Genomic DNA, 24,412 nt, shown 5'->3' on the forward strand with positions numbered 1-24,412 from the left:
AGACCATGCCCTACCCAACTTTTGGGCACACCCAAGCTCATTCCAGTGGCTTCTGTGTATAAACCACCTGCCTTGATGCATGCTGAGGACTTTCCTAAATCTCTCAAAGGTTCACAAAACTCAAACAAAAAGAATCTAGCTTCAGCATGTCCCGTACCTCTAACTGAGCAGCCCTAAGTCCAGCACTAGCAACAGCTGGGTTTGGTTCAATGTTTGGCCTCTGAAGGCAGCTCCAAACACAGCACAGGCAGCAGCCATCTCTGGACTGCTTTGGGGCTCATGCCAGGTGGCCCTGGGCAGGGCTCAGATTGAAGATGAACTTGTCCTGCAGCAGGTCCCCTCCCAGAGGCCCCAGGGCTAGCAGGCTCAGTGGTCAGCTTCAGACTGGGCTGGAGCATCACTCAGCCACCTCCAAGGATGACATACTCAAAGGGCAGACAGGGTGGACATCAGAGCCCTGCTAAAGTGAAACCTGCTCTGTAGGGTCACCCCCTGCACAACCATAACCAGTCCTCACAATCAATCAGCCTCACAACCAATCAACCAACCAATCCTTCCCACTGACATGCAAACAGCAATCAACTCTCTACTACAAAAGGAGGGCACACACAACCCACACAAAGGAAACCCTTGAGCACCCGGATCTGTTGTCCAGGGAGACTGCACAACTTGGTCCCACACAGGACACCTGCTATATAAGGCCACTCTACTAAGACTGGGAGGCATAGCAGTCCTACATAGAAACAAACACAGGGAGACAGCCAAAATGGGGAAAGAAAAAATTCCCAAATGAAAGAATGGAACAAAGCTCCAGGAAAAAACCCCACACAAAGAAAAAACAAAAACAAACAAAAATAAAAAACAAACAAACAGAAAACTAAACAATATGTAGATAAGCAATCTATCAGATACAGAGTTCTAAACACTAGTTATAAGGATGATCAATGATATCAGGTAGAACTTCAACAAAGAAATAGGAAACATTAAAATGGAGATAGAAAACATAAAACAGAACCAGTCAGAAATAAAGAATACAATAACTGAAATAAAGAATACATTAGAGGGAATCAACAGTAGATTAGATGGAGTAGAGGACCAAGTCAGAGATTTACAAGATAAGGTAGCTGAAACCACCTAATCAGAATAAGGAGAAAAAAGAAATGAGGAGAGTTTAAGGGACCTCTGGGACAACATCAAACATACCAACATTCGCATCATAGGTTACCAGAAGGAGAGAGAACAAGGAACTGAAAACCTATTTGAAGAAATAATGAGGGAAAATTTCCCTAACCTGGCAAAGGAAATAGATATACACGTCCAGTAAGCACAACGGGTCCCCCAAGAAGATGAACCCAAAGAGACCAACATCAAAACACGTCATAATTAAAATGCCTAATTAAAGACAAAGAAAGAATCTTAAAAACAGCAAGAGAAAATCACTTAGTTAACAACAAGGGAGATCCCATAAGACTTTCAGCTGATTTCTCAATAGAAACTTTTCAGGCCAGAAAAGATTGGCAGGAAATATTTCAAGTGATGAAAACAGCAAAACTATCGTTTAGAATCAAAGGGCAAATAAAGAGCTTCCCAGACAACAAAAAGCTAAAGGAGTTCCTCACCACCAAACCAGTATTACAAGGAATGTTACAGGGACTTATTTAAGGGGGAAAAAAAATAAAAAAATATGAATAATAAAATGGCAATAACTACATATCTATCAATAATTATTTTCAATGTAAATTGATTAAATGCTCCAATCAAAAGACTTCACTCAGCACAATATCCTTCTAAATGGATAAGAAAACAAGTCCCTTATATATGTTGCCTATAAGAGACTCACTTCATATCAAAAGACACACAGACTGAAAGTAAAGGGATGGGAAAAAGATATTTCATGAAAATGGAAACAAACAAACAAGCTGTGGTAGCAAAACTTATACAGACAAAATAGACTTTAAAACAAACGCTATAACAAGTGACAAAGAAGGACCCAGTAATCCCACTTCTGGGTAATTATCTGAAGAAACCCAAACACTATTTCAGGGGACATGTGCATCCATATGTTCATTACAGCATTGTTTACAATGGCCAAGATGTGAAGGCAGCTTGGATATCCATCGATGGAAGAATGGATAAAGAGGTGGTACATATATACAATGGAATATTGCTCAACCATGGAAGGAATGGGTTCTCGCCAGCTGCAGTAGCATGGATGGACCTGAAGGATATTGTGCTGAGTGAAGTATGTCAGACAGAGAAAGACATATCCAATATGATTTCACTCATATGAGGAATCTAAAGAACTAAACAAACAAACAAAACAGAAACAAACTGACAGATACAGAGAACATTTTGATGGTTGCCAGATTGGAGGGGGTTGGGATTGGGTGAAAAAGAGGAAGAGACTAAGAAATACAAATTTGTTGTTACAAAGCAGTCATGGGAATGTAACATACAGCATAAGGAATATAGTCAATGATATTGTGATAGCATGGTACGGTGTCAGATGGTTGCTGGACTTATGGTGATTACTTCTTCAGGTATATAAATCTTGAATAACTATTATGAATACTTGAAACCAATAATATTGTATGTAAGCTATATTTTAATAAAAACTTCTAAAAGAGTTAGTTCATGAGAAAAAATACCTGTTAATACATGTATTAAAAGGTAATGATTTGTAAATCTTAAAATGTAATGATTTTAAAGCACTATATAAAACAGTACTGCTGTATATCAAAAGTACATTTCATCAAATGTACTTTATATCAGGATGTAGTTCACAAACTATTTTAGAATTAGAAGTTTTAATGTAAATCAAGAAAATTAAAGCTAGACAATACAGCCAGTATACAGACAGGGAATAAAGATTGTTTTCAGAAAACTGACAATGCAGCCAGTTTTAAAAGGACTGTAAATAAGAATCTTATTTTTTACGATTTCAAATATCATCTACTTTATGTGAATTGCCAAACCAGAATCACCACATTATGTAATCAATAGAAATAAGTGGCTTTTTTTCTAAACTAAGTCCTTTTGGAAACTTGAAAGTGGGCTCCTTTGGAGAAGTAACATATTACATCCTAATTTTACTGGATGTTTAAAAGACTTCAATTACTGAAAAGTTGACTTTAGTCTAAGAGGTAGGGTTAGCAATTTATGTCATTCCTGAGCAAGGAATGATTTATATAATCTTATTATAGAGGAGGGAGATAATATAATTAAGACAGTAATGTCATAGCAACACACACACAAAAAGCTTAGAGATAGGAAGATTCAGCAAATCTATCCATTTATTCAATAGCTATTTATTGGGCTCCTATTATATGCCTGTCACTAGCATCCATATAGATTCTGGAAAAGTTATGAAAATGTATAAAGGAATTATCAAGAACTCTTACATATTTCTACATTTAAACAGCATAGTATGCAATTATGGCTTTTAATTCAATCATCCAGTACAAATTTTATTTCAAACACAAAACACTATCTTGCAAAAGTTCTCACTATGTTTTTAGGGAAATGTGACTGAAATACATAACTTTACAAAAATGCAAATGTTGACATATAGATTAAACAAGTTTGTAATAAACCATTTTGTTCTAGCAAGTTGTTTTTTTTCTTTAGCATCTTAACCTTTATTTTCTGTATTTGACAATGATATTAAAAGCATGATGTTTCTCGTGTTTTAAAACTGTGCTTATTTTGTACGTCTTCAGAAATGTTTCTTTTGTAAAATTTAGACTATGGAATTTTATTTATTGTCTGAGTAATAAGGACTTTAAAAACTATACTGATATTTAAACATTCAGGCAGGAATTTTATTGTGATTAAAAGAGAGAAGTTAAATGCCCTTCCTTAGGAAAAAAAATCAATGAATCACACTAAAAATGAAGAAATAAGGATTTAAACACTAAAAGTAATTGTGACCAAATTGGATCAATGATAATGTTTCTCAAATCTTCTAGAGTGTTGTTTAGTCCATTGCCATTGTAATTGCCCAAAGAATTTTCTTTTCAAAGGCCCACAAATTTTGCAGGATTCATTTAAAGAAAGTTACTTAAATATGCCTACGAATAACATTTATAAAATAATAACTCTCTCCAAACGTTTTGAGAAGATCAAGAACACCAGTAGACATTTAAATAGCCAATTCAGTATTTCAAATTATTTCTATACTGTAATGTTAGAGGTTAGTAATATATTTGGTAAATCCTGATTTTAACTTAAAGGCATTTTTTAAAAAAAATTAATACTCTTTTATATTAATCTAGTCTAGTTTTTAGTGAGGTTATCACAATTATTAGCATGTACACGTGCCAATGTATAATGTATGCAACACAGGAGTGCTGATGCTTTTAATTACTCTAAGGTTAGGGTAAGGCATTAAGTTGTATAAATGCCTTTTTGAAGTACAGAGGACAGGCTCTAAAATCAGAGAGAACTGGCTTTGGACTCTGCTTTTATTCTTGCCAATTATGAATGTTAACGAAGCTGCTAAATTTATCTCATCGTTATAGCATCTTTTTTTTAAAGGGGAATTTTTTTTTTATTGGGGAATACTGGGGGACAGTGTGTTTCTCCAGGACCCATCGGCTCCAAGTAGTTGTCCTTCAATCTAGTTGTGGAGGGCACACAGCTCAGCTGCAGGTCCAGTTGCCGTTTTCAATCTTTAGTTGCAGGGGGCACATCCCACCATCCCATGCAGGAATCGAACCAGCAACCTTGTTGAGAGCTCATGCTCCAATCAACTGAGCCATCTGGCGACCCTATGGTATCTTTTTTATAGAGGTGAAAAACCTCCTTAAGATGATTCATGTAAAATATTTTGCTCAGTATCTAGGACAAAATAGGTTTTCAAAAAGTGCCAGTAGTAGTTCCCTAGAGACAAAAAAAGCCTATCTTGGATTTCTAAACATTATTATTCAACATAGTATATTTGTATTATATAATTATTTATATTATCAAAACCATACTTTACACAACTAACGAATAAAACAGTTTATTTCCTACCCGACTCTTTGAGTCATGACGGGTTTTTTTTGTTGATGACAGATTTCAGCAAGCTGAGCAATACTATCCAGGATTTAACTTCCTTTAATGTAATGTATCTTTTAATGTATCTTTCATGTTTCAAGATTCTCAAATTTTACATGAGCACTCTTCATGGCTAGTTTTTCCAACAGCATATGGTCTAAAAGTTATTATATATCTCAAAGAATGATTTATTCCAAATTATCTCAAGAAAAATTAGAGAATCACAAAAGAAATTCTATACCATTACTACTTCACACTTATTAACATGGCAATTACCAACAACAAAAAGAAATACAGAAAATAACAAGTATTAGCGAGGGTATGCCAAAATTAAAAATTCTGTGCACTGTTGGTGGGAATGTAAAATGGTGTAGCTGCTATGGAAAACTGTGGTGCTTCCTCAAAAATAAACAGAATTAGCTTTTCATCCAACAATTCATTTCTGGGTGTATATCCAAAACAAAACAAAAACAGAGACTCAAACAGATATTCATACACCTAAGTTCATAGCAGCATTATTCATAATAGCTAAAAGATATAAACAGTCCAGCTGTCTATGGAAAACAAATGGGTGGATAAACAAAATGTGTTGTATACATGCAACAAAATATTATTCAGCCTTAAAATGGAAGGATATTCTGACACATGGTACAACATGGATAGACCCTGAGGACATTATGCCAAGTGAAATAAGCCAGTCACAAAAAGACAAATATTGTATGATTCTACTTAGATGAGGTGCCTAGAACAGTCAAATTTGTAATGACAGAAAGTAGAATGGTGGTTTCCAGGGGCTGAGAGGAGGGAGAAATGGAGAGTTACTATTTAATGGGTACAGAGTTTCAGTTTTGTAAGATGGAAAGAGTTTTGGAGCTGGATGTTAGTGACGTTAACGATGTGAATGTTTTAATTCACTGAACTATATACACTCAAAAATGGTTAAGACGGCAAATGATATGTTATGTGGATTTTACCACAATTTTAAAAAAGTAACCATAGCAAACTCTGAGAGGCTGACCGCAAGTGAAAATGTAGTCCAAAGTGTTAAATACTGTTTGAATTGGGAAGAAAAGGATAATCTTAAAGTGTAACTGAGGAACACAGAGTCTTTTTTAAAAGAAAGTGAAAAATATTGTTGTTGACTGTCAGTGAGTGCAGTGAGGTGGAGGAAAACAACAGTTTTCACAAAGAGAAACTTTCTGACATACCCAAAGGCAATATAAAAAATGAGAACTATTTCAGGGATGAATTAGGAAGCCCTATGAAGTTCTCTTAAAAGAAAGACATATAGGGCACTCTTTATCACATTACCAAACGAGTGACACACTGCTAAGGACACTGTTTGTGTCCCCCCAAAATTCCCCAAGGCAATGGCATCAGGAAGTGCAGCTTTTGGGATGTGATGAGGATATGAAGTCAGAACTCTCATGCCGGAATTAGTGTCCTTATAAAAGAGGCCCCCCCACAGAGCTCCTTTATCCCTTCTTCGGTATGAGGATTCAAGGAGAAGTTTCTGAATTCCAGCCTCCAGAAACGGGAGAAATAAATTTCTGTTGTCTATATAAACTATCCAGTCAGTGGTATTTTGTTATAGCAGCCCAAAGAGACTAAGACACACATCTACTTGGTATCTTCTCTTTGTCTCTATACAAACCCGTCTTTATCTGGATACATACATAAAATGGTGACAGGACCACTTGGAATCTCATAATGGCACATGGAGTTATATTAATCATGATATCAGGATGTTATCTATTTGTAAAAAAAAAATTCTGTGAAATCTGTTACGTGTACTATAATAAAGTAGATGGTAATCTTAAGAGTAGAATCTATATTGTGACTGGTTTAATTTTCTTGAGTATTTTCTAAAACCAGTGGAAAATATCCTTTCTACCTTTTTACTCCATTTCTTAATTTTTCTATTGTATTTTATTAACGTTACTATGTTTCCAGAATTATTTATTTTCAACATTGATTATTCTCAACATTGATGGATAGACAAGGTTATCATATGAAATACATTCATTAAGGGTGGTGGTGGTGAGGACGATGATGAAGTAAAATGGAAATTTTATCTAAATATTATGACTTAGAAAATGACATATTCCAGCCTACTACTGCAAGATTTTAGTACAGAAATAATAAACACTCTGAAAGCAGACAGTTAAATTAAGTATTTACCTTGATTCTTAAGGATTACTCATCTTTGCTTCCCAACCTGACTTATTAAATTAATATAATCATAATGACCCAATGTAGAGACGCAACTGCTCATTAGAGTTTTGGACTGATTTACTTGGTTGTACTACATTATGAGGCCAGTTTTTCTTTTAGTTGTGTTTTTTTTGTTTCAGCTAATTTGAGATTAATCTACCATTACCTTCCAACAGCAAACTTGGCTAAAAAAGCACATTCAAATATTTGTAAAAATAAAACAAAACTGAGATATTTTGACAAGGACTATATTACTTCTAATATGTAGATACAACATGGCTAATAAGGATGCTATACCTTTTTTTTTCTATACAGTTTTATTAGCTTTTACCTTAATATAAAAATTATACAATAAACTTTTGAAAGTTTAAATAAACTAAACACTGATAGGTGTTGCTGTGGTGGGAGCTTCCAAATTAAATCTCAGTGATTGGAGTCATTCACCTTTTATTAAAGATTCTCTAATTAAAAAAAATGTCATTCATTGAAATTTAATATTTTTTTCTATATTCTGATATTTCCAATATCTGAGTGGTTTAATTTGTCCCCTCAGCAGCTGCATCACCACAGTAGACCACTCCCTCTTTCTTGATATTTTTTATCTTGGCTTCTCCAATTTCACCTTTCTCTCCTCTGCTTTGAGGTACTAAGGATTCAATTTTAGGACCTCTTTTTAACTATACTATCTTTCTAGATGATCTTAAATAGGGCCTTATGTTAAATACAATCTCTTCGCCAGTGATACCCAAATTCACATCCCTAGTTCTAGCCTTTCCCCTAAACTCCAGACTCTAACTGTCTCTTTTTATTTCCACTTGGATGGTTAATGAGCATTTCAAACATAAAATGTTAAAACAGAGTCATTAATTACCACCCAGCATGTCCATCCTGCTCTGCCTTCAGCCTATCACAGTAAAATAAATGTATTCAGGCCCAATTTCTGGAATTCAACATTTTTGCCTCACTGTCGACATCCATTCCACCATCAAATCTAGTCATAACTAACTCCACGGTAAATCCCAACCAGCCCCTTCTTTCCACTGCTGCTACTACCACCCTAGGCCAAGTAACCGTCATCTCTTGGTTCAAATACAGCAATGGGTTTTTAACTGCCTCCTGGTTTTCGCTGTTTCACTACAATCATTCTCCATTGAGCAGGCAGGGTGCTATTCCTAACAAAATCATATTACTCCTTGCTAAATCCCACTGCAGTTCTTTTATTTGACTGATAATTAAACCTAACTCCTTATCATGACTGATTACCCCGATAAGAAGTAAGTTCACCTGGATGCCTTCCTGACATTATCTCCTACAGCCTTTGTTCTTTATCAGTGTGTTCCAGACACATTGGCTTCTTTCCATTCCTCAGCGCACCAAGTTTGTTCCTGCCTGGATAAACTTTACTCAGCTTTTTCTATGACCGGCACTTTCTGCTATTCAATTCTCGACTCAAATATCACTTTCTCAAAAGTATACACACAGAACATAAGAAACAAAGTGGATCCTTTTATCACTTTCCATCATATTATCTTGTTTTGCTTTTTCTATGACACATTCCCTATTCTAAATCATTTACTAAACTGTCTGTGTCTCTTTCCTCTCTCCAGCAGCCCCTCCCAGTTGGAATACAAGATCCTGAAAAACAAAGACTTTTGCCTCCTTCATGGCCAGATGTTCAGGCTTAGAATAGTGCCTGCCAAGTAGTAGTTACTCAATAAGTATTTTTCAAATTTATTATTGTTAAATTTTCTTTATTTTTATTCAGGGCAGACACTATAAGGGGCATGGTGCTTCCTGTTTAGGACAGTACCAGGATGATCCCAATTTCAAATATTATTTCTTGCTTTCTACATAACTATTAAAATATTTAAATAATTAGCTTATTTTATTACTGAATCAATAATTCATACTATTTCTTAAATTCACACAAAAAAAGAATCCTATCAGGTAATATGCTAATTTTTTATTTTTAAAACTACGAATAGAACAAACATATATTTTTTCTCAAAGAGAAGAACTATAAAACCTGAATAAAATACTAGAAACAGCTGTTTAAGGCACGAGAGAGCAACCAAGGCACCCAGACCTGATTAAAGGAATACAGATCATGATGAGCTCGCCATTTTACTCTTAGGGTATTCATTGATTTGCTGAGAGAAGAACAGAGGCACATAGAGAAAGCTACGTCCTAGAGTTTTCGTCAATCTAACAGGATGAGAAGATGAACATTAGAGATAAGGGTTATGAGGAGAGAGTCCATGAGCCATAGAGAAATGAGCTCTACATTCTTCTCAGCTTTTGCCTGCAAGAGATTTGCCAAATTAAGTGGTGAATGAGCCAGAAGATAAACACCATGCAGAAATTGATTCCTAAGAAGTGACAAGATAAGCAGATCTTTTGGGAAGTCTCACAGAGATGAGGAGACAAAATATGAGTGCAAAGTCAGCCGAAAAGGAAAGGAACGGCTTTAAGTTGGGAGCCCTGAAGATCTAACCCTAGAAATAAAGGCAAAACAGAAATGGCCATCAGAATCACCAATCAAGCCACAAAACATCTAAAGAGCTAATTAAATATAGGTACATGGCCCTACTCTAACTCTCGGCAGAACAAAAATAAGTCAATTGAGAATTTTTCAGATATAATGTACACTATTTAATAAAAATACCACCAAGGTTTCCATGAATCAGTAAATCAAGAAGGGGTGGGGGGGATAAACAATAGAAACTGACAGGTGTTTCAAATGTTAGTTATCAGACATATAATTAACAAACATAACTGTGATTAATGTGTTCCAGATGACTAAATGGAGAAGTTGTCTAGAATCTATTTTTTAATAGTATCTAACGGAAATTCTAGAACTACAAAATAGAATTACTGAAATTAAGAATTCAGTAAATGTGTTTAATGAAGATTAGATCTAACAGAAGAAGGGATCAGTATACTGAAAAATAGGACACCAGAAAATGTATAGACTAAAGAAATCTTGAGAAGGAAAAGAATAGTGGAAAATAAACTAAAGCATAGAATACAAAAGGATGTGATGAAAAGTTCAAGATGCATGTAAGTGGAATCCCAGAAATAGAAGGGAGTGGACAGTAACAACGTTTGAGGAAATATTGACTAGGGAATTTTCTAAAGCTAGTGAATGACGTCAATCCATAGAATCCAGAAGCTTTTAAAATCCCAACTAGTGTTTATACAAATAAAATCACTCTTAGACATACTGTATTAAATATCCTTGTACACCAAAGACAAAGAAAAATCTTGAAAGGAAGCAAATTTAAAAAGACACTTTACTTTCAAAGGAGAAGTGATAAAAATCTTTTACTGATGTCACAACAGAAATTATGAAAGCCAGGCAATAATAGTATGCATTCTTTAAAGTGCTGAAAGAAAATAACATCCAAACAAGAATTTTATTCCTAATGAAAAATGTGAATCAAAAATAAGACTTGCAAAGAAAAAAAAAAAGAATTTGTCACTAGCAAACTCTGTCATTAAAAACAAAAAAAAAAGGTAGAAATGAAATGACCTCAGATGGAAGTGTACTGACAAAAGAATAAACAAAAAGCAAGAGAAAAAGTTAAACATTTAAACATATTTAAAGTTAAATAAATGCTTCATGTTTATGATGATAACAATTACTTTTTAAGTAGCATAATACATACATAGAATGAAACACATCAGAATTATAGGACAAAATGTGACTGCTCAGGGGGCCATGCAAGTGGAGAGTATGGATGTCTTTGCCTTGTATGGGAAGGCAAAATACCAATCAAATACCAACTTACATTTGTTTTAAAATACCAATCTGTATCAAGTTTTGACAAGTCAAGAGTGAATGCTATACTATTTATGGTAATTAGTGTAAGTAAAAAAGGCTACCCAGAAAACAAGTCAATGAGAGGAAAAAAATTAACAAAAGATAAGACAAATAGAAAACAAATGGGAATATGGCAGGTTGAACCCCAATATCAGTAGTAATATTAAATGTACATGACTTGAATATCCAGTTTAAGGACAATGGTTGTCTGACTGGCTAAATGAACCATTCAGCTACATATTGCTCACAAAAGATACTCCTTAAATATAAGGACACCAAAAGAAAGGAAAACGCTATATCATGCAAATACTAATAGAACGGAATCTAGTGAAGCTGGAGAAGTAAACCTGAAAGATAGAATTATTGACAGCAGTAGCATTAAAAAAGGGTTAATAAAGTTCCCATCTTAAAATTGCATGCCCCTAATAAAATAGCCTCAATATATATATAAACAAACATGTACATAACCCACTGACACATTATTTATAACACTGCGGCTAACAACTATAGAATGTACATTCTTCCCAATGCACAAATATCACTGACCATATTCTGGATTAAAACAAGTCACAAAAATTGAATCTCAAAAAATTGAAAGTATACCGACCACACTGAAATAAAGTAAGAAAAAAAAAAAAAAACAGCCAAAACAAAAAGATGAGAAAAAAACTCATTTGCTTCGAAATGAAGCACTGCACATCTAAACAACTTACAGGTCACTGAAGCAATTACAAAATAAATTAGGAAATGTTAGAAAATATATTTAAATAAATCTAATTAAAAATGCAACATATCAAACATATACTATGCCACTAAAGCCATGTGCAGATGCAAATATGTGCCCTTAAATAAATATATTTGGAAAAAAAAGAAAATTATTTCTTTTAATAAAAGAAATATTAACAATTTAAGTACCTGTTCAAGAAGATAGGAAAAAGGTAAACAAACAAAAAAAATAATAGAAGGAAGTAGAAAACAAGAGACATAAAAGCAGAATTCAAGACAATAAAACAATCTAATAGAAAAAAATCAACCAAGACAGAAAATGACTATTGGAAAAGACTAATAAAATTACAAAAACCTATTAAAGATGTCAAGGACAAGAAAAAGTTGCACAAGTAATACCTTGAATGATAAAAGGGTTGTCTATACATTAAAAAGGTAGTAGTAACAATACATCATCAACTTCATGCCAATATATTTGAAAATGTAGGGGAAATGGATAAATTTCTTGAAAATCCCAACTCAACTAACAAACAAAATAAGAAATAAAAATTCTGAAGAGTCTGATATTCATTATAGCTATTGATCTGTAACCAAAACCCTATGCACAGACAAAACTTCTGGGTCAAATGGCTTCACCGTCGAACAAATTTGGAAACTGGTCATCTTTAAAGGGAGTGGGGAGAATGACTTGGAGCAGGTTTGAATGTAATTTTGGGGTTGCCGGTTATCTCAGTCTGGATACTGGTTACTTAGGTAGATTTACTTTGTGAAAATTAATCAATTTTTTTCACTTAAGATTTGTCAACTTTTTGTGTCCATGCTTCACTTTAATAAAAATGTTAGATACACCAATATACACAACAATAAATGTTATTTTTAAAAAGACAGACATTGTCAGACTAGATAAAGCATCGAAACAACTACTATATGCTGTTTATAAGAGATACATCTAAATTGGAAGATGGCAGAAAAGTTGAAATTAAAAAAATATAGAAAAACATAGACCTGAAAATGATAACAAAATGAAGTTGATATCAGTAAAATAATACCATATAAATAAAGCTTTTAAGTAGAGCACACCGTTAATGAATAAGATTACTGCCAAGTGATTAACAATTCAAGTAATCGGGAGGATAAGTTACCAACAACAAAATAGTATAGAAGGTATTACTCAAGAATTCCAATGCCCAAGTGACACTTTTTAGGCTTTCTCTTTCTCTCTCTGTCCCCATGTATGTATGTATGTGTGTATGCATATATATATATAATATGTATGTATGTGTGTATGCATGTATATATGTATGCATATATATATCAATTTTATGTATGTGTATGCATATATATATATGCATATGTATGTGTGTGTATGCATATATATATGCATATGTATGTATGTGTATATGCATGTATATATGTATACATATATATAAATTTTCATACAATATTGTATATATATATTGAATATAATAGTTTTCTTAAGATATATGCCCAGTGAAATTGTATCATTTAAGTATCCTAGTAATTAAACTGTTTCTGAGCTTAAACTAACTTTTCTTTTTATATAACCACTCCCATTACAACTCTAGCCCACTTGTTTTTTGCTTAGCATGATTTCCAGTGTGCAAGGCCAGCAACTAATATTTACTGACCAGTATCAATTTAGTAATATCAACTTATGTGTAGCAGTGTGTTAGGGTATTTGCCTACATTACATTACATCACTTTACCTTTAATAATAAAGGTAAAGAAGTGCTACCATTGGCTCCATTTTACATATTACCAAATTTAGGAACATAAAAGTATGATGATTTATATAAGGTAAATGAACCGATAAGTGATAGGTTAGGGAATGGAACCTGAGCAAAATTACATTTTCCCCTAGACTCATCCTCATCCTTGTGGCCATTTTTGTATTTTAGAGACTCAGGGTCATATTGAAAATATGTATTATGTACAAATTAAAACACATATGATAGCGAATAATTTCAATATATAGTCAATTTCTAGAAAACAGCTAATATATATATGTGTATATAATATACAAATTATATAAGTATAGTTATATACTTATATATAAATAAGTAAATTAGACTCCAATAATAAAATGGGAGGATACACAATAGTCTACCTGCATAATGAAATGCAATTGTGTTTTATGTGTGAAAGGCATCAGAGTTATAAAAAGTTGCCCACTTTCTGTCTATTTTAGGCAGTGTTGTTCATACTTTCCATAACAGATTTAATGTGATATAAAAATTTTAACAAATCTTCCCCACATATTTTTAATAGACCTCTTTCTTTGTATTGTTAGTTCAATTTTTAAATAAATAATTCTCTAATTTATTTACAGTTTCAAGAATCATCTCTCAGGGCAGACATTTTGATACTATTTGAAATAGGATCTGCATCTCCAAAATGTATACATGTTCATGATGCTGCTAGAATTTAGTTTATCAACAGTGTACACCAAAATACATATATCCTATGTCTACACTCTTGTTTAATCAGCATCATAGTAGCCTTTCCCCACTTTTTTAATATTGTTATTTCCACTAGGAAATCAAATATCAATAAAAAAATTATAGTCTTGCACTTCTTTGTTTCAAAAAGTTCAATTGATTAAAATGTGCTTTTCTCAAATAAAGCTATAAATGTAGTCACACAGAGCGTGACAACTATGACCTAAAGTGTAGAACATGTTTAGAAAAAGATTAGTGAGAAAATTTACTTCATGCTATTCAACCTGAAACTAAAGGAAAACTCATAAATTAAAAAATGCACAGCATATTTGATCATAAGAAACACAATGCGATTACTTCATCCTTTGTTTAATTCTCAGATTTAATAAGATTTTCACATTATGTTTTGCATTGTTCACTCATTCAATCATTTATTCATTTAATGCAAATTTATTGAGTGTCTCTTATATGCTGGGAACTATTCTAAGTGCTTAGAATGAGGCAATTAAAAGAAAACAACAACAGGTAAGTATCTCCACTCTCATGAAAACTGCATTTAGAAAAACAAGGTAAACAACGTTCAACATAAACAGTAAAATATACAGCGCAAGTTAGCAATATGTTTTATGGAGAAACAAAGCAGGGAAGTAGGTTAGGAAGTGGGGAGGGGTTTGTAATTTTAAATAGAATTATCAGAGCTGTCCTTGCTAAGAAGGTTACACTTAATAAAAACTCAAAGGAAGTGAGGAAAAGGGTATATGGAAATTGGGGGGAAATAATTCCAGACAGGAGGAAAGGCAAGTGCAAAGGCCCTGTGGTACAAAGGCCTCAAAACTCACTGAGGTAACCAGCAGGGCAATTAAAGAGGGGAGATGAAGCCAGAGATGAAAGAGGGTGAGGTACAGATCCTGAAAATCCTTGTGTATCATTGTGCTTTTCCCACTGAGTGCACTGGAAAACCATTAGAGAGTTTTGGTAGAAGGAGTGATGTGATCCGATTTTGGATTAACAAGATCAATGTAACTACAGTATTGAAAGTAGACTAAAAAGGAGATATTTAGAACTAATGTTGTTTACAATATAAGCACTAGCTGGTTGCCACCTTTATTAATGATTAAAAGGTCAGCACAAAATCCTTTAGAGAGAGAATACTTTTTTAAAATAACCACAGATCCTACTTGTGACATTGAATCAATGATCTTAAAAACAAACAAACAAACAAAAAACTAAAGCAGGTAAAGAACTGTGTAATTTTAATTATATTCTGCTATATTAAACAAAATCTATGCACATAGGACATTCTGAATCTGCAGATTATAATCTCCTCTATAGTTTTGTATTCATCAATTTATCAGTGACCCAAATAGTACCAAGAAAAAATTCAGTGATTTAAAGAGTAGCCATGGACCATTCTTTCATCAAACCTGCTGAGCTCCTGATAAATGCTTAAATGCTGAGCACCATGACAGATATAAACAGTTAGAGATCTCTGCCTTCAAGAACTCACAATCTAGTGGGACTACAGGAAAATAAACATCTAATCACCGTGCCGTGGGCTAATGCCTTTACAGAGATCTGTCTCCAAAAGGAAACCCTTACATCAAATAGACTGTTGAATAGAAGCATATGTAACCTTGTATGATTTTTTAATACATCGCATGTGTATGTCTTCTCTCCTTATTTAGATAATTAGATATTAAATGTAGGGATATTATGTATATTCCTTTCTACCTGTTCAATAATTAATTATGAATTGTATCAATCTCAATTTTTTTCATTATTTAATATGTGAAGCTAATAATGCTGTATAAACTACAGATCCTTTAAATAGGAATGAGTAAGAAGAGAATGTGAAGAAAATATATGATATGAAAAAATAATAATCTTTCTTTAAAAGTGAAAATTTGATCACCCTTATTATGCTTAAACAAAATAAATTTTGAATATATGAAAACTAAATACATGGAAATACCTCAATGTATTTCATGCTTTACTATTACAGAATGGTTCAATTATTACATTTAAGGTTCAAGGCTTTAGGAAAAAATGCCTCTGTGCTATTTATATAGATTCTAAAAGTAACATAATATTTGCCTGGAAATGCTAATTCAACCTCCTTCCAAAACATAATTCTCATTTAAAATTATTAACCAAGCTCACAAATATGTCTCTGTGAGGTTAGTACATAAAATATTTAAGTCAAGAACATGTGGAAATTGATCTCTGAAGGTGCAAAACAATCTTTCTTGATAAATGTTTTTACTTTTAGTGGATAGGCCAGGAAGAGAAGGCAATGGTTTATTGATGTGAAGGGGATTTATACATATGAACACACCACATTCCATGCCATACGTGGATCATACAGGAAGGAGTGAATATAACCTCAACATATGTTATCAAAGTCTATTAAAAACTGCCCCTTTGTGCCATAGCCCGTTTCCTAAGCAGCTTTCTTCCTAAACAAATCAAAGGGCAGGCCTGAGAAAGTGGCCAGATTTAAATCGTCATAAAATGAGATCAAATATCAAGACACATGTTGTGATAAAAGTTCAGCTGGAAAGGGACTAAAATGGAATATCTTGGACATCGAATTACCCTTCAAGTCCCTATTATTTTAAGTTGATGCATATTTTTCTTTAAACTTCTCTTTCAGTATATGCCCGTACTAGGACATTACAATAGCTATAATTTCCAGATGCAATTTAGTTATTATATTGCTATTTTCATTATTTCAAATTTCTTGACCTATTATAGTATTTATTTTGCTAATCTAGTAGATGGGGCACAGCATGATTAAATCATTTGCTCAAGAAATGCTGTGAGTAAAAAATACAATTGGGAAAAGTTAATTATCCCTTAGTAATAAAAATCTAAAGACAATCGACTTATAAAATAAGTAACTACCTTCTTCTCAATAAATTGTTATCGTTTTCTAGTACTTATCTTGAATTTTAAAATGTAAAAGAATGTCCCAGTGTATTCTGTAATGATTTAATCAAGAAAATCCAATGGTGGGGGTTTATATTTAAAATAGTAATTTACTAAAAATATTTCAGAGGAACCAAGTACACATCAATAACAAAAGATAAACTGGCAATTGTTAAAACTCATGCATCTCAAAATACATAGAATTAATAAATGGTCACGCCTCTTGCTGAATCAGTGACAAACTTAGTGATATTTACCTACTCATTGTAAAATCGCTACCCTTGACTCCCAGTTGTTTAATAGTTCATATTATACCGAATAACCTATTAATCCTTCATGCCGTAGGTGGCAAAAACAAGTTATGCTATTTTAGAGGCATACTAAAGTGTACTAGAAAATGAAAGATCGAGTCCCTTATTTTACAACAAAACAGATGTTCGCTGTATTCTCCCATCGAAACCACGAAGATATTACTGTGGCATTTTTTGAACCCAAACAATGTTTTGACCCCTAGAAATTATATACCAAAAATTTTCATGAGTGCCTCTGGCTAGGTCTTCAGATCGCAGTTTAGGAAATACTGTTATAGTTTGGGGTCTGAAATCCTACCTAGCCCTGCCCGTGATAAACTTTGTTAAGAAGGCCAAGTTACTTAACTTTTCTATGTCTCAGTGTTAACTATTAAGTAAGTATAATCATACTAGCTGCCTTATAGGCTTATTGTAAGAAGTAAATGAAAACATAAGGATTTCCACATTTTTTTCTGTTGCCAATGCACTGAGACATGTGTCCCTGCAGCTTTGCTCTTTAGCTGGGTAATATGATCCTTTTCCACAGTTTGTTACTCCAAAGCCGACAGCCAAATGAGAGGGCTAAAGCGCCTTTCTATCTGAGGACTTTCATTATAAAATCTGATTATAAACCTGCTTTACTTTCAACATCATTAAATCATTAACTAAATTAAAATCTGAGTCAAGTAGAAAGAAGATTTCATTTTTTAGATTGTGTTCCCTTCTCTGGAGCATGGAGTAGGTTGATGCATAGGAAGTAGGAGAGGGCTGAATAAGGGCATGAGTGGGTGCCATCCTTGGATATGGGAGCACATGAGGTCATATTTCTGTACCACTCCCACTAGGTGTGTTGCAGACTTTGGCGTCAGGTAGACCTATCTTATATACAGAATCCTTCCACTTTTTATGATGACTGAACTATAAAAGAAAGGTGTCCTGAGTAGTCACTCCTCTTAAGTCAATTAAATGAAATGGGAAGAAGAGAAAACAGGGAAAGAAATCCACATAAGTCCTGAGATACCGTATGGGAATGAATGAGAGGGGATACAAAGAAACTTAGGAAATTATAAACAGCTTCATTGAAAACCGGGCTTTTAGGTGGAAGTCTGTTGAATTAATAACAATAGAGAGTTATGTAGGACAGAAATGATTTAATAAAAACTTGTGATTGTACCTTCTAGCATAACATGCGCTGTTGTGGTTGAGCTCAAAGAGTAATATACATGATTTGTGCAAATTATATTAATAATTAACTCTCATTCCTGTGCAATATGAAAGAATAGGTGGCAAGTGAACCAGAGCAATTAACCATTCCTGTTTATTGATTCCCTATCCCAGGGAATGACCTGAGGCAATAGACTTACTCCTGATTGGGATGGCTGACCTTCAATAACCACATTCAGGGGGAGAACTGCCGTGACTTTTGCAGGAGAAGAATGAAATCCATTTTGAGGCTAGAATTTGCAGGGAATTCATACACAAGACTTCACTGACCTAAAGCATGACTGATCCGTGTGGTAGTTTGACCTGCCATTCCCCCGTAGTGCTCTGCGACTTCCTGAGAAATATCTTTAACTCAAGGCTGACATCCAGCTGTTAGTATGGATGAAAATAAATGCTTGCTAATTGGTGATTTAGCAATTAGCTAAACTGAACCTCTGCTGCTACCCAGTAGCTTCGGTCCTAAAGAGTCCCAGATGGGTGGAAAGAGGGTCTTCTGTGAAACCCACCAGCCAGCTCTTTACAGTTCCTGAATATGTGCACCCTGGCTAAAATGGGCTCAACCCCTGAAGGGGGAAGGTCTTATTCCCACTATGATGACAAACATTATCCATTATGGAAATACCTGGTGCCTATCTGGCCCCCTGAGTATTGGACTAACTGCCATTGGCTGGTGCTTCCCTCCACTGTAGCTGCCTTTGGAAACATGACCTGTTAGCATATAGTTTTTGTGAATAGCTATCTTGGCCATTTCCCCTTCACTAACCCAAACCCCTTTGCTGCTCTATTTCCACTGGGCCACACAGGAGTGGCTACGAGTCTTTCCTATGTTGATGCTAGAGAGTGAGGGAGACACAGGCTAAGTTCAAGAAGTTGTCTAACTTCAATGTCTCCAGTCTCAGGCTTCAGTCAATTAAATAAACTTTTCTATTTGGAACTGCAGAAAAATAGGGGAACATTTTTTCAGAGTCTATCCTAATTTGGAAGTCTAAATAAATTGGGATTATAGTGATTCTGAATTAATAATGTCAGCCTGACCTGAATATTGTAAACAGAAAGAAAAAAGAAACTAAGTGTAGAAGGTACCTAGGCCTATGCAACACAAACGCTTAATAACTTCCAACATCAATGTTATACAACTACAAGACTTGTTACCTCATTTAGTGGCCCAAGTTTAATTCAACAATCAACTGTCACAGCTTGTTTAGTGCTCAGTAATGAGAGGCAATTTGCTCCAGATCCTTGTTATCCAAGAACCTTCTAGTACACACACAAGGAGAAGAATGGGAACACTGCATTATTTTAAAAGATAAAAATGACACTATTATATTTTCTTTATGTAAAATTTTGCTGATCTATATTTTCGTTAACTCTCATTAGTCAAAACAGCTCTTAAAAAAAAAACAAACAAACAAAAAAAACAGCTCTTAATTCAGTGTCACACCGTTTCTGTGAACTTCACTTTAATTGTGCCTTAGAAATAAATGTGAAATATTTAATACAATAACATTCAAAATGAATAGGTCCCTTTGTTCATCACATCAACAAAATAATGGAGGGTGATAAGAGTACACTTCCACCCAAGAACTACTAACTACACAAATAGCAAATTCAAGATACAATTTCAAAATAGGAAATGATAAAAAAGGAAAAAGAGGAATTTACCTGCTGTAAATCCAAAGTGATGGTCACATAATGATATTCAATTCCATTCTTAATACTGGGACTCTGCCACCAACTGTTCTTTCCATCAATAGCATTTGTAATTGGGTGTCTCTCTGTTGAATCAGCAGTAACATGTGAAAGGAGAAGATCATATAATAAATATATAAGTGTTTCTTTAAAGAAAAAAACATAAAACTAAGATAAAATCACCAACCTGTAACTATTAAAATTAAAATATAAAGAGAGAGCAATTCATACCTTCAACAGAATTTATTTAATGTCAACTTTTTTCATAACACTCTACGGGGTAGTGCAAAATGGTTAAATACTTAGGCTATAAGAGAAGAAGCTGCCCAGCACACTGGACATCAACTAAAATGAGCAACTTTAACAATAACTATAGAAATTAAGTGTGAAGAAATAATATTGAAATCTAATTGATGTGTCCATCATTCAAAGAAGCAGAACATCTACTGTTGAGGCAGCTCTAGTACGCCATCAATTTTGTTAATAGAAACATAAAATCCTGAATTGTGGTTTAAAGGTACTTGAAGATTTGTCCTTTTGACACATTCATTATTACCCACACCTGGACAATCCCATTTGTATCTGGTTTTAATAAAAACAAACAAAAGACTCAAATCCACCCTATGAGACTTTTTGCAGTCAGTTCTCGACAACTTTCTACCACTATTTAAAAGTATAATGAAAGAATCTCCAGACCTCCCATCCAGGATGTGCCTGTCCCCATAATCACTAACTCAGTGGAGGAGTCTGGACAATAATGGCAAACAGGGAAAGGATGGCACACAGAACCCCATCTTGCCCACAAAGCATGGATCTTTCCTCACCTTTACTCCAGACAGATGAAAACAGTATTTATTGTAAAAATAAAAGGGATGTTGAAGATAGACAATAGGAGGTGTGGACAATCATTGTCCCTTTCCCCCATAGTCCTCTCTTACAGTTCCTTCCTTCTCACAATTGTCACACCTCAGATTCTTCATCTCCTCCAACGGAGCTCCACGCACCTCACCACAGCAGTCATCGCCTCTGGGCTGCCAAAGCCCTTGTCCTATCTTGGTTCTCAGTCATCAGTTCTTGTGCTTCTCATTTCCCACTAATTCTGTCCTTTTCTCCCCCTCTAAACAGGCCCAGCTCATGCATGGGTGAGGATGGCGGGAGTGGAGGTAGCGGAATGTTCCTATTTCTTTTCCCAGACCTGTATTAAGGGTACTTAACTTCCTAATCTCTCACTTGGAAGTCACCATATTTTCCCACAGAAAAGTAAACAAAGCAGGGGCTAGCCTCCCTGCTACTCTTTTGTTCTATATGGATGAAGGACGCCTTGGGGTTTCAGTCTTGAGAACTTTTAAAAAGCTAATATTCTGAGAAGATGTTTCAAATGAATGGCCTAACATTAAATAACATTATAGATTAGAACATGATCTTTTTTTTTGTAAATTCAAGGAAAACTTTAAAAAAGTGAACAAACCATATCACTATGAGGAACAACCACAGACTCGATTTGCCTACATAATGCAGTAACCCAGCCATGTGTTCTAACGGTAATGGTGATGAAAGAGCACAAGATTTGGAATATAAAGAACTGGAGTATGAAAAGCTAGACAGTCCACCTGGTCCACCATTTAGTACTTAATTGGTGGACTGGCAGTGGGCAAGTCACTTAAACTCTGTTTGTCATACTTGAAATAGGAATAATAAAAGTCCACTTACAGTAGTGGTCCCAGATTTGTAACTTTCAGAAAAAAATAATTTTTAAAAATGTGTGTGAGAGTGATTTGTGGAATATAGGAGTTCTAGGTCTTTATTTCTCCAAATAATAGTTGCCTCTGGTCTATTTTTACTATTATTTAATATACCATCACTATTGTTTTGTAAAATGAAGAATATTTAAAACCAAAAAATAAATTTTTTTAAAAAACCATAAGATCAAAATGAAGGATACTTTTTTAAGGTATTCATTTTTTTCATGAAAAATTTGGAATTTTATTTTCATTTTCTCATTTTACCATGGACCAATAAAAATATCTTGAATAGGAACTCTCAACTCACAGGGTTACCAGAGGAACATTGCAACTATTGATATTATAACCATTGTTACGCATATACATACAATTAATTATACATCTGTTTGAAACGTATACTGTTCTGAATCTTAATTGAAGACAAATTACATTTAACAAAAAATTTGAAAATAAAAATCAAGCAAAATGAAGTCCTCAATGCAACAGGAGTCTGAGTGTAAAGTAAAATCATCTTCAAATGAAAAAAAAAATGATTAAAAACCGGATTTTTTTGTTTTGCCATTTTTAGATTTGGAACACTTTTATTACCTATTAATTTTATTAGTGAAGTCTGCTACAAACTGCTTAACTGAAAACACAAAGCATTATATCTTTGTGTTACTCATGGCAATATGAGTTATAGGACAGAACAAAAAAAATAGATTTTTTATTGGCAAATTATTTAATTCAACTAAACAGCTGTATGGACTTTGTTTTGTATCAAGTGTTATCATATTAGCAGTCCAATAAGATGAGGCATCCTATCTCATTAATAAAATGTAAAATTTCTGAATATATTGAATAATTAGCACTAGTTAACATGTTCTGTTGAAACCAGGGAAAATCAAGTCTTATAATGACAACAAATACAAGAAGCATACCTAAATATTAAATAAATGCCCTTGGTGATGTGAGTGGGTGCTGAAATTGGTTCAATAGGAATCAGAACCCATAAATGAAATATTACTGGCATTGCTTCTGCAGAAAAATAAACATCACAGCAAACATTCCCTAAACATCCTCTTGATTATTCTTTACAACTGTGGGTTTAATATGTGATATAAAAACATACACACAACCACATTTCCAAATCAAATTCATTGCTCTTACGTAATTGTGAGGGGAGCTGTCTAATTGGGAATGTTGATATATGCCACCTCAGGTTAAATTGATATGATAATTACTCATCAAAAGAAGACTGGGAGATGAATCAACAATTAACCATAATCTCCATTATGAAAGTTTACTCATAATTAATTTGCAAGAACTGACTGTTGCATACTACCCTTATTTAAAAGGAGCTTGAAACTTATAACATCCTTAACAGGGATAGCTACAAAAGTTGACTTAAAGCTAACTGCATCTGAAAATTGGTGAGGAAACTGTTGATGAAGTAAACTTCTCAAACTGTTACTTTTTGATTGGGAAGCACAGTCCAATAACAATCAGAAAGTTCAAGTTTCCTTTTCTTTGTATGGTAATTAAGTACAGATCTTCCAGACTTTATGCTAGCTGTTCATTGAATTTGTGGAATTTTGTCATTTGTTGCGCCACCTTTTACTAGAATATATTCATGTGGGTTATTGATAGATTTTTATTCCACTAAATTTTTTTTTCCTACTCCAATCTTTGTATCTTCCTTCTAGCCTGTCTAGTATGACTATACTCATTTCCTTCTTTTTTCCTTTTCTGGAATATTTTCCCCTATTATCTTGGGTAATTCAGCTTTTTAGTGCCCATTGAAATTCTCTTGTTACTTCAGTTACCACTGATGTTTCCCTTCTCAGAAATTCTACATCATTTATAATATGTATCACAAGTTACAGCCCTGAGTTTACTGTTTTGAATATTTGTTTAAACGCCTTCTATATCCAAGCCTTATTTACTCTAATATTTTACTTGTCGGCAGGAACTATACATGCATGTATTTATATTTATATACATATCTATATACACACATATATAATTATATGTACATGTATATATGTATGCACACACATATTAGTTTACATACTTTTTAACTCTCTAACAATAACTCTTGCTGTCTGCCTAAATCGATCCTAAACACACATGTACACACTCCCAACCAACTCCCCACCAATTCCATGTCTCCAGGCTTTCTCATATTCTTTATGATATATCATCAAGGCCACCGGTTCCTGAACCAATGGCAGTTTCTCCCCATCAGACTTGATTTTTTTTCTTAATTAATCTAAAGCTTGTAGTCCATCAAGTCATTTA

General features: G+C 33.9%; 1 protein-coding gene across 7 annotated transcripts in view; it reads right to left on the bottom strand.

Annotated features, from left to right (window-relative positions):
* Nucleotides 1-24,412, bottom strand: part of LAMA2 (laminin subunit alpha 2) — a 521,442-nt gene that overhangs the window by 364,083 nt on the left and 132,947 nt on the right. For all 7 annotated transcript variants that reach the window (XM_074333566.2, XM_074333563.2, XM_088795458.1 and 4 more), the window contains exon 3: nt 20,364-20,476. In XM_074333566.2, coding sequence (XP_074189667.2) covers nt 20,364-20,476 — 113 coding nt within the window. The remainder of the gene's footprint in view (nt 1-20,363; nt 20,477-24,412) is intronic.

Source organism: Rhinolophus sinicus, chromosome 2, assembly GCF_057876585.1.
Source record: "Rhinolophus sinicus isolate RSI-liver-muscle chromosome 2, RSI-T2T, whole genome shotgun sequence".
In the NCBI taxonomy this organism is placed as follows: Eukaryota; Metazoa; Chordata; class Mammalia; order Chiroptera; family Rhinolophidae; genus Rhinolophus; species Rhinolophus sinicus.